Source organism: Malaclemys terrapin, chromosome 2 (assembly GCF_027887155.1).
Source record: "Malaclemys terrapin pileata isolate rMalTer1 chromosome 2, rMalTer1.hap1, whole genome shotgun sequence".
Lineage (NCBI taxonomy): Eukaryota > Metazoa > Chordata > Testudines > Emydidae > Malaclemys > Malaclemys terrapin.
Genome location: NC_071506.1, coordinates 229123014 through 229135198, shown reverse-complemented (window position 1 = coordinate 229135198; position 12185 = coordinate 229123014). Strand labels below are relative to the sequence as shown.

General features: G+C 48.1%; 1 protein-coding gene across 2 annotated transcripts in view; it reads left to right on the top strand.

Moving 5' to 3' along the window:
* Window positions 1-12185, top strand: part of ABCB5 (ATP binding cassette subfamily B member 5) — a 70419-nt gene that overhangs the window by 43290 nt on the left and 14944 nt on the right. For both annotated transcript variants that reach the window (XM_054020217.1, XM_054020216.1), the window contains 4 exons: window positions 5822-5905; window positions 8433-8636; window positions 9287-9387; window positions 10534-10674. In XM_054020217.1, coding sequence (XP_053876192.1) covers window positions 5822-5905; window positions 8433-8636; window positions 9287-9387; window positions 10534-10674 — 530 coding nt within the window. The remainder of the gene's footprint in view (window positions 1-5821; window positions 5906-8432; window positions 8637-9286; window positions 9388-10533; window positions 10675-12185) is intronic.

Below are 12185 nucleotides of genomic sequence, written 5' to 3'. Positions count from 1 at the left end.
GATTTGTTTGACTGGAAATCATGTTAGAACCTCATTAGGAAAGTATGCTACATGCTACCAAGCTAAGACCTCATTTACAGGCTAAAGACAACCACACCTAAAACGGTCATTAAATTTGGTTGAAGTTCAAGCTTGTTCTAACAACTGGGATAGGGTTTTGAGTGATTCTGTCCCATCCATGCAATCTGGGCTAAACCATGTAAGAACAGAGCTGAGTGGTAACCAAGTTTAATTGAAGTTGTTAATCAGGTGTGTGTGTGTGTGTGTGTGTGTGTGTGTGTGTGTGTGTGCGCGCGCGCGCCCTGAGGTTACCACCTACTTTGTTTTAACCAGGTTAATTTTAAACCAGATGGCTTTTTTGAATGACCAAATTATATTTCTGCTTTTACCTGCTGGACCTGGTTTTCTTTGGTTGCTGTCAGATGCCCACCATCATCCTAAACATCATTTTTATTTATGTCAAGCGCATGCTTATCTTCTTTGGCCAGTGGCACTGAGCAATCAGAAGGCCCCTGGTATGAATTTTCATCTTCCTGACAGTAGCACCTGACATAAGATGCTCAGTACCTGATGCTGGCCTAAGTTAGTGCATTCAAGGAAAGGTGTGTTGAGAACCACAAAGAAAAGGAACTTCACCTCAGCTGAGAAGAATATCCGGAGCTGGCCTTACCATGAGGCAAACTGAGGCTGCCGCCTCAGATGCCAGACTGTGGGGGTGCGCCAATAGGACCCAGAGTGTAGAAAATTGTTTCTGTTACTGGTGCATATGTATTCTCTCTGCTCTAGATGCACAGAGATGGTGGAGTGCTGTGCTGGAGGAAGGAGGGCACAAGAGCCATAATAGCAGGGCCGGCTCTGGCTCTTTTGCCGCCCTAGGCAAAAAAGCCACCCGCCGCCCCTCCCTCCCCCCCTCCCCCCACCGTGGCAGGGGAGGGTGCCGAGCCCAGCCGTGGGCCCGCAATCCCCGACCGGTTGGAGTGCCGGGGGGAGTGCGGAGAGTCCCCGGTGGCCAGAGCACCGGGAGGAGGGCGGAGATCCCGGCCGGGGCTCTCCGCTCTCCCCGGCGGCCAGAGAGCCGGGAGCAGGGCGGAGAGCCTGGCCGGGGCTCTCCGCTCTCCCCGGCAGCCAGAGCGCCGGGAGCAGGGCGGAGAGCCCCCAGCAGCCAGAGCGCCGGGAGCAGGGCGGAGAGCCCGGCCAAGGCTCTCCGCTCTCCCCGGCGGCCAGAGCGCCGGGGGGAGGGCAGAGAGCCCCCGGCGGCCAAAGCACTGGGGGGAGGGCGGGTAGCCCGCCGCGGCTCTCCGCTCTCCCCGACTGGCCGGAGCGCCGGGAGGAGGGAGGCGAGCCCAGTCGCATCCCCGCTCTCAGGCCGGAGCGCCCCGCCGCGCCGCCCCCCTCCAGGCGCCGCCCCTAGCACATGCTTGGTGGGCTGGTGCCTGGAGCCGGGCCTGCATAATAGGAAGGCAGGAGAAAAGGTGAGAGGGAATAACAGAAAGCAGCAGGAGCTGCAGGGAGAGAGAGGAAGAGGAGCCTCTTATGTACCTCTCTAGCACCCCTAGGAGCCTGGACTGATTAACACCAGCTTCTCAGGGAGCTTCCTGTTTCCTGCTGCTTCCCTGAACCCACTTGAGGAGAACAGGCAGTCAACTGAAGTAGTAGGAGCCAGTTAGGCCCTTAAGACGCTGATATCTTCCCTCACTCAGGCCCTGCTACCAGCCTGCTTATTTGTCCCCTTCAATTGAGTGTTCAGAGCCATTATAGCTGGCACAGAACAGCAGTCATGAGTGAAAGAAGAAAACGCCCTGGCAACAAAAGTCAAACAGAAGATTGTGGCAGATCTGAAGTCAGCAAGATATTACTCTGTTATTCTGGACTGCACACCTGACATCAGCCATACAGAACATATATGACTTTAATGGTGCGTTTTGTAACAACAACAGAACCTAGTGAAAGTGTCCTTGCAATGGTGACTGTCAGAGAGCATTTTCTAGAATTTATTGACATTGATGATACTACAGGAGCTGGTATGACAAATATGCTTCTTAAAAAGCTGGAAGATACGGGAATTGCGATAGCTGACATGAGAGGTCAGGGCTACGATAATGGTGCCAACATGAGAGGAAAGAACAGAGGAGTGCAGACACAGATCCGAGAGTTAAACCCTTGAGCTTTTTTTGTCCCATGAGTTTTCAAAGATAATGGCCAATGGCTCTGCAATCACATCCGCCAACTCTTTTAGCACCCTCGCAACCACCACCACCCACCACCTCGTGGAACCTCCATCCCTAGAACAGTGCATCTCATGCCTTCCAATTGGTGGAGTCTCCTTCTGCTCCCTTACCTCAGACGTATCATATAGTCCACTCTCCGCATTAGTACCTGTGGAGAGAACATGAAAACGGTTGCTCACCTGTATCTGCATTGCTTACATGGAAGCTCCTCTTTCTTCTTCTGGAGGTCACACGCTGCCAATTTTCTTCACCACCCTTCTGTCCCCACTGCGCAGCCTGCTATGATTCTTCAGAATGTTGTGCCCGTAGAAGCATATCCTGACATCTGTCCAGGAAATCTTCATTTTCTCTTATGCAATGCAGGGTCGATACTTGTTTCTCCAGACCTTGAACCTTCTCTTCCAATATGGAGACCAGCTTGCACTTTGTACAGACAAAGTCACTTCTATCCTGTGGAAGAAAGACAAACATGGCACATCCTGTGCAGGTCACAACAGCTGATCGCTCACCATCCATATTACCTTCTTTCTAATGGCTTCCTCAGCTGTTGCAGTAATTACTCAGAGAAACCTGCAAGATGAAAGCCTCAGTGGGCACTCTGCAGTCAAACTCCCTCTGTTAGCCTCTCCACTGTTCGCCGCTCAGCTGGTTTGCAGCTGACTGCCTTTTTATAACAGTCAGGCCCCCTCAAGGCCCACCTGGAACAAAGCACTCCCCGTTAATGGGGCAAAAAACAAAGCAGCTCTGCCAAAGAACCTGCGGCAGCAGATTGCCCAGTATCTCCACGAGAATTTCCTGGAGATCTCTGAGGGAGATTCCCGTGAAGTGAGGGAGTCAATCAACAGCCTATTCCGCTGCTAAGACTAGGCATGCAGTGGGAGACAAGCCTGCTTTCTGCAACCCTCCTTCCCCCCAAAACTCACTTCAGTGAGTCCCAAGTCCACTTACCAGGGGCCTCCTCTCCTGTTTGCACTTCACCAAGCTCCAACAGCTGTGACTGGCTAGTCTTCTCTGGGGTAGAAAAGAGCTCCTGGCTGCATGCATCTCTGACCTCCGAGTCATCCTCTGCCCCTGGGTTCCCCTCCAGCTCCACATCCTTGTCCAAGATTTCCTCCTCCTGGCTCGGTCCACTCTCAACTGGCACACAAGCCACCGAAGTATTCACAGTGGCCTTCGCAGCGGAGGTGGGGTTGCTACTGAGTAGCACGTCCAGCTCTTTGTAGAACCGGCAGCTCATGGGTGCAGCACCGGAGCGGTGGTTTGCCTCCCCTACACCTTGTGGTAGGCGTTCCGCAGTTCCTTCACTTTGACCCTGCACTGCAATGTGTCCCGGTCATGGCCTCTTTCTGTCATGCATTGTGAAATCTGTCCATACATATATCATAATTCGTATGGCTGGAGCGCAGCTGGGACTGGACAGCCTCCTCTCCCCAAATGCTGATGAGGTCCAGCAGCTCGGCATTTCTCCAAGCAGGGGATTGTCTGGTGTGTGGAGCAGGTGTGGCCACCTGGAAAGATGCGCTGCACGCATCACTGAGCAAACAGGAAGGGGACTTTCAAAATTCCAAAGTAATTTACAGGGTGGGGATGGTGGTTGGTCACCTGAGGGCAGGGCAGTAGAGTTCAAACTGATGACCAGAGAGGTGAGAACAGGCATTGTGGGACACCTCCCACAGGCCAATCGCAGTGCTGTAATCGACCACAGTGTCTACATTGGCACCTCAGTGCTGTAGCTCCAGTACAGAAAGCTGTACACCTCTCGTTGAGGTAAGTTTTTTACAGTGCTGCAACTGCGCAGTTTCTGCGCACTAAGTGGCTTGGCAGTGTGTAGACCTCAGGAGTTACATCGCAGAAAGCTGCTTTACTCCACAGAAACTTGCCAGTGTAGACAGGGCCTAAACCTTCCATGCAAAGGCCCGATTCTCAGCCCACTGAAGTCAGTGGGAAGACTCAATGGGCTTCAGGATGAGGCCCATATTTTCTAATGGCCAGCAAGTGGAAATTCTTGGCTTACGAGCGCTGAAACATGTTTTCTGCAATGCTTTTAATTTTTGGTTTTAAAAATACTTAATCTAAACTCATATTAAAACCATTTTAGCCTAACCTGAAGCCTTTTAAATCCATTTTAGCAAACAGTATCCCAGTACAAGTGTGGAAGGGGCCATGGTGACAGAATGAAAGTACCCCAGCTAAATCTACCATCTGCATCAAAATAGTGTCCATGCAGCTACAGTAAAGTTTAGGTTAAAAAAAATATTTGAATAACTAACTCTTTTATGCCTACTTATAATAATAAGTTCTCATAGAGCTGGAAGGAACCCTGAAAGGTCATTGAGTCCAGCCCCCTGCCTTCATTAGGCAGGACCAAGTGCTGATTTTGCCCCAGATCCCTAAGTGGCCCTCTCAAGGACTGAGCTCACAACCATAGGTTTAATAAGCCAGTGCTTAAACCACTGAGCTATCCCTGCCCCCCTTACTGCACTCTGTATATATACAAATCAAGTTCAGCAATTAACTTATCTCAACCCCAGCCTTGAAATCAGAGACTATACCAATGCTGACAGGTCAGCTGGTTTCCTTTTGTAGCCCATAACTGATCTTCAGTTGATTAGTAACTAAAAGTCAATCTGATATATAGGGCCACCCAAGGCCCCTAAACTAGCATGACATCCATTCTGTAAAGGCTAATTGCTGACCTTCTTTACTTTCAGACTGCAGGATGCTGGGCATAAGAAGATTTATAGGGAAGGCCCCAGAGTCTGCAAGAAGAGAGGAGGCTTAGAGCATAGGACTTCAAGAAAATACAAAATCTAGGCCAGGGGTAGGCAATCTCTGGCACGCGTGCCGAAGGTGGCACACAAGCTGATTTTCAGTGGCACTCACACTGCCTGGATCCTGGCCACCGGGCCGGGGAGCTTTGCATTTTAATTTAATTTTAAATGAAGTTTCTTAAACATTTTAAAAACCTTATTTACTTTACATACAACAATAGTTTAGTTATATATTATAGACTTATAGAAAAAGAGCTTCTAAAAACGTTAAAATGTATTCCTGGCAAACGAAATCTTAAATTAGAGTGAATAAATGAAGACTCGGCACACACTTCTGAAAGGTTGCTGACCCCTGATCTAGGCTATCTTCAGAGTTCAGCTATTGCCTTGCTAAGAATACACAGGACCACCATTTTGAAGGGTCTTTATAACTATGTCTGATATGTGCAAGAATATAAATTTTGAATGCACAAAAAATCATAGACCATATCTTTAACAGGTGTAAATCGGCATTGCTTGACTTGAAGTAAAGGGAGCTACATCAGTCTACAATAAGTTATTATCTGGCTGCGAATGGATATTTGCATGCATAAATCAAGTAATTGCATGCACAAATTGGTTAACGTGATTTGCATGTGTAACTATCCACATTAAATAGAGAGGACGTTTTTGAACAAATAGATGTTTGTTGGTTTTTTGTTTTGTTTTTCATGTGCAAACAGACATACTCAGACACTGAAGATTTTGTTAATAATAAAGCAAGAAGGGGAGAAATGACCTTGTTCTCACTGAGTAACCTCATTTTTCTGTTTTGTTCCATAGGAAATCTCTTGGTTTGATGATAAGAAAAACAACACTGGAGCTCTGACAACAAGATTAGCCACAGAGGCAGCACAAATTCAAACAGTATGTACCGTATGTGTGTATGAGAGAGCTTTTTGTATCTATATAACACTAACATTAAATATGGATCATTCTGCCAGGTTACTTACAACATGACACTATCTGTAAAGCTAGGGACAAGCACACTATTTAGCTGTTAGGAGGTCGGTGACCATGAGCACTGGATCATACTAGTGGAAGGAAGAAAGCAGATTTAGGGAGAGATGGACAAGACTGGGAAGAGAGAAAGCAAGGAGGCCAAGAATGTTAGGATTACTGATAAAGGTGGAGGAGAGGGGACAGATATTTAAATGGAGAGAATTAGATTTAGAATGAAGGGACAAAGGGAACGCTAGGGAGTTGTGAGCGAGGGAGGAGGGGTAAGTGAAGCAAGTATTGTGCAGTACATAGAGAAGGGTCTGAACTACAAGTCTGGATTTGGATATGAACTTTCTTAAAGTTCATGAGTGTTTGGATATAGGGTTGTTGTTCAGCCCTTTGTAATGATACAGGGCAAACTTGGAGTTCAGCAGAGTTTCAGATTAGCCTGTCTCTAGAACGGGGTCTCAAACACAGGGCCAGCTCTAGGTTTTTTGCCGCCCCAAGAAAAAAAAAATTGGCTGCCCCTCCCCCCCGGCCCTGGGATCTCACTTCCCCGCACCACCACCAGTGCCCACCCCCTGCTGCCCCAGCCCTGGGCTCCCCCCCACCAGTGCTGACTCCGCCCGCTCCCCCCTCGCCTCCAGCTGGTCCGGCGCTGGCAGGGTCGGGGTAAGCAGCGGGGCTCCCAGGCCGCGCCTCAGCCCAGGGTCCCTCCAGCCAGGGCTCCGCCTCCAGGACCGGCCGGGACCCGGGAGGGCAGAGCCGGGAGACCGCCCCGGCAGGGGGCTGAGAAGCTGGGGCAGGGTAGCCCCAGAGGGAACAGAGCCCTAGAGAGTGGGACGTGGGCCCCACATGGCAGCGCCCCGCCTCTATGGCCCCATTGCTGCTTTTGGCCACCCTGCCGCAGTCCCTGGGCGGCTCGGGCCGCTTCGCTCAGCCCCGGCTGCGGCACTGGGGGCGGCTGCCCTGCGGCATCTGCAGGCAACTCCGTGTGCCCTGCAGGTGTCCCCCGCTCGGAGCCTGCCCGGCCCAGCCACAAGGTGCAGTACTGCTCCCCCGCCGCGTGAACCGCAGCGGCCCCAGGGCGCCCCCCCCCATGCACGACGCGCTGCTGCTGCCAGGGCCGGCTCTAGGCTTTTGCACACAAAAAAAAAAGATGGCCAGAATGCCACTCCGAAAATGTGCCGCCCCAAGCACATGCTTGGTTTGCTGGTGCCTAAAGCCGTCCCTGATCAAACATGCGGCCTGCGGGGTTATTTTCTGTGGCCCGCGAGCTCCTCGTGGCCCCAGCGTTGACCTAGAGCGGCTCCGGCCTGACACGCACCAGGGGCAGGACGGGCTCCCTGCCTGCCTGCCCTGCCCCCAGTGCACGTCAGGACAGAGCCCGCCCCCCGAACCCCTCCTGCAGTCGAACCCCCTGCCCTGAGCCCCCTGCTGCACCCCACATCCCAACCCCCTGCCCTGAGCCCCCTGCTACACCCTGCATCCTGACCCTCTGCCCTAAACACCCTGCTGCACCCCGCCCCCTCCTGCACCCCAACCCCCTGCCCTGAGCCCCCTACCACACCCTGCACCCTGACCCCCTGCCGTACCCCTCGCCCCTCCTGCACCCCACACCCCAACTCCCTGCCCTGAGCCCCCACCACACCCCACACCCCTCCTGCACCCCCTGGGGGCAGGGAGGGGGCAGAGTTGGGGTGGGGATTTCAGGGAAGGGATTGGAATGGGGGCAGGGAAGGGGTGGGAAGAGGTGGGGCAGGGGCGGGGCCTCATGGAAGGGGTGGAGTGGAGGTGGGGGGGAGTGTCAGTAAATGCGGCCCTAGGGCCAATGTACTAGTCCTCATGTGGCCCTCGTGGTCATTTGAGTTTGAGACCCCTGATCTAGAAGGAACAAGGTATGGGTGAAAGGGAGAGTGACTGAATGAAAAGCACTTCAGCTGAAAGCACTATATAAATGTTAGTAGAGATTCTGGGTTTCAGTTTTAAATTTCAAACAGTCAATAAAAGGCCAAGCCTGCTATTTTTCAAGAACTTGTTTTAAAAAATAAACACTATGGGGGAAAACTCAGGAAATGTCAAGATTCCTTTAAGCAGAATTAACATCCTGTGTCCACTGTAAGTTACTGTCTGAATCACTCCCTATGGCTTCTTTGTTGGTCACTAATAGCTGTGAGATCCGCAGCTTTTTTGGTGGGGCTCTCACAGTGTGGGAATGGAGATTTCAAACAACAGATGAGACTGTATTTTAAAAACAATCACCGGTACTGGATGGCATAGCCATTTCTGCTAAGGGAGATGAGGCCAGAGTGAAAGATCTCTCTCTGAAAGGCGTGTGCAGGGGGTGGGGGTTGTTTTTGGTTTTTTTAATCTGCTTGTTATCAGGTAGAGAGAAGGATTGTATTTAAGACCCATTAGCAAATGACAGTTTTCACATATTACCCGATTACAGGCAACAGGTTCAAGGCTTGGTGTAATAGCACAAAACATCTCCAGCATGGGATTGTCTGTCATCATTTCTTTTATATATGGGTGGGAGATGACTCTGCTGATCCTAGTGATGGCGCCGGTGCTTGCTGTGACTGGGATGCTGGAGACCAGTGCATTGACCGGATTTGCCAACCGAGATAAAAAGGAATTGCAACGAGCAGGAAAGGTAAAATACAGCTTCTTCATAACACAGCTAATCAAATGGAACAAATGAAGAATAGAATCTCCTAATTCTAATCTGATCTGTGATGTGACCCCTTGAGGGTTCGTTTTCAATACACCACCTGTTTTTTTCATTTGTACAGTGCCTAGCACAACAGGGTCTCAGTGCATGATGAGGGCTCCCAGGTACTGTTGCAATACAAATGCATAATAATAATAGTTACTGTTCTAGTTTATATAGTTGGTTTGTATGCTAATACTCTACCAGCACTCTATTCTTATTTTTTCTAAAAAAGAATAAACCAATGCTCACATATACAAATGAACAAGAATTCACTCTTACTTACCTTTCAAGGACTCAGCGGAAGCACCTCCTCAGACAGACCAGCGAATCTCAGCCTGACTTTGCACATTTAGGTGTATATCTGGAGTTAGGAACATTGAAATAAAAGCACCTACATTTATTTCTGTGATTGAGCCTTTGCACAAACAAACCGGGTATTTATTTTGCTGCTCAATATATTACCAACATAAGTACAAGTAATTACATTCCTCTGTAAAAAAATGTTTACCAGTCCCAGACTACATTGAGAAGGACCAGTGGTGATTTTTTTCCATCTCATTTTGTCTTTTGGTTTTCCTGTTTAATTAAAGGTAGCAACTGAAGCTGTGGAGAACATTAGAACAGTTGCTTCATTAACTAGAGAGAGCACTTTTGAACAAATGTATGAAGAAAACCTGCAGAAGCCATACAGGTCAGAAATGATTCATGTCATATTAAGCCAGGCAATCGCAGTGGTTATCAGTCATGTTGAGACCATGTGCAATGCCCTTTCCTCCATTGCAATTGTCCCTTTTCATTCTTTTTCTATTTTATTTATCCATTTAAAATATTACATTAAGTTAATAGTCTGCAGAGAAAAAAACAAAGGCAAACAAACAGCCATATTAATACATCATATGGCTGTTTTGTTAAGGAGGATATTAGCTTTAGGAAAGAATGAAAGAGCTTGCACCTCAAGTGTAATCTAGATAGTCCCTAAGGCATCAAATGTTGTTAGTGATGTATTCTAAACAAATTACAATATTTTTTGTGTATCTGCATAATTTCTCTTAAACTCACTGAAAAAATGCTTGAGTGGGAAGACTGGGATAGTTAAATATACAGTATAAATTTGCAGTTCTAGGATCCAATCCTGCAAACACTTATAAATCTGATTTCGGGCTCAGACTGGTATGTGGTTCTACAGGGAATTCTCTCAAGACCTAAGCGGTAGTGGATTAAGCACAGGTCCTGCTGATCTGTTGGTCTGAATCCTGGTTAGCATTGGCAAAACTGAACTGCTGTTAGAACTGGTAGGAATGTATTGGTAAATTTCCATTCTGTAGACATTGCATAGAGGTAGTGGAGGGGATAGATATCCTATCAGTCAACACAGGCCTAGACCACCCTTGGAGGCCTCTCTTCTCTCCTGTCCCAGAAAACCCTTGCCTCCCTAGTTTGATGCTGCATGATTTTATTCATGGAAGCAAAGTTGTGTAAGTTTGTCCAGGATCAGACCTTTGTCTACAGCTGTATGCTATATAGTTTTGTTTTGTTTTTTACAGTTTAATTTACCCATAACTGGACCCATAATTCTCCCTCATTCTTGCATTTCCAGCACTGGAAGCAGTGTGGTGGTTTTAGTGTAGACAAAGCTTGGGCATTTTTGACATCTATGCATGCTTTCAACTCTAGAGAAATTTGGGGTGTCTACTATGTGTGGCCTCTGTAGCATACCTGGGAGTGAAGCTGTACTAGGTACTGCATACATAAGCCCAGTTTCTCTCTGAACAAGTAGAATATCCCTCATAGTTTTACAGTTGGTTCATGGTTTTTTTGTAAATACTGTATGTTGCAGGAATGCTCAGAAGAAAGCTCAGATCTACGGTTCCTGTTATGCATTCAGCCAGGCTTTTATGTATTTCACCTATGCGGCAAGCTTTCGATTTGGGGCATACTTAATTACAGTTGGAAGAATGACCCCAGAGGGTGTTTTCACGTGAGTCTCATAAATGAACAAATATTCAAAGTGTGCCATTTTACACCTCCCCTTAGAGCCCCGAGGAAATCCCCCAACACCCACCCTCTTCATTTCACAACACTGTTACGGAGATAAATTATTATCAGACTAGAAGGAGGCAAGTTTATTTTCTGTATTTGTTATTGAAATACAACAACAGCTCCTAGTGGAGCACTTTAGTACCAATGTCTGCTCCAAGGATTAGAGAGTTTTTGTGACAAGTTTTGTTAATTTCAGTAAATTCAGCATGTAAAATTGGTTTTAATTTTTGCACTAATGTTTCTTTGCATAAACAAACTTCGGCACTGGGGCTGCCTGAAGAGAGCGCCATAGAAGTCAATGACGCTCTGGTCAGGGATCCGTCCATATGGACCTCTGCAGGATGGAGGCCCTAGGAAGTTATAATTTACTGCAGTATTCTTTGCTGCCTGTTTCTGATGATTCGAATATATAGAGTTTTGCTTGGGGAAGGAAAAATGTGCTATTAAATTAAGGTTCTGTCATTGACCCAAAGAATATCCAAATTCTGATGTTATGGAATGTAAACAAGCCCATTGGGGCAAATCCTGCTACAGGTACAGAGGACCAGGAGAGTTCAGTTGCATAACAAGAGGTAAGAGGGGTAGTGTTTGGGGGCTGCGCTCTGACAAGCACAGAGCTCACTTCACAGCACCTCCCTATGCACCAGGGTACCTGGGGGCAGAGCAGCCATGGAGCTTGCCTCCTGCCCTCAACAGAGGGAGCCTTTAAAGGCCACAGAGACCCCATCAAACTTCAGCATCAAGGTTGAAGGAAATTCCTACAATCATATGTACCAAATGCATAGGGGCGCTGGAACAATTTGTACGTGAGGGTGCTGAGAACCATTGAAACAAACGGTAAACCTGTATATAATGGAAACTGCTTCAAGCCAGGGGGTGCGGCTGCACCCCCAGCACCTTAGTTCCAGCACCTATGCCAATGCACAGTATTCAGGCTGCGCATTAGAGCCCTGATACAGCAACCAAATCATGTGCTTAATTGCACCTGGATGTGAGGTTTTGGATCTTAAGATTAAAATGGGGGGGTGTTAAAAAGTAATGATTTTACAATTCAAACCACTTGAAAACAGCTTCTCAGTTTATGGCAGTATTTATCCCTGCATTAGACATTCACTTCTGCAGAACAGATCTTCCTTCTCTCCGGTTACCCTGTCACATTTTGTGGTATGGGGCAGGAAAATGTGGGGATAGTTTTTACTGGGAAACCAGTCTTAGGCATATTCCATTTTTGGAGCAAAGTCTTTAAGTTGATGACACATCTTTGGAGCCTGCCTAGATCTGGTGTCACAGTCTGGCAGCACGTCTTATTTATTCTTTCTGTGCCTAATCATATATGCTAATAATGTTTGGGGAGTTATTGGCAACAGAGGTCAGACAGAGCTGCGTGGCAGATGATCAAGAATTTAAAACAGCCACCCAGGAGGGGGAGAGACAGACAGAGAAATTACA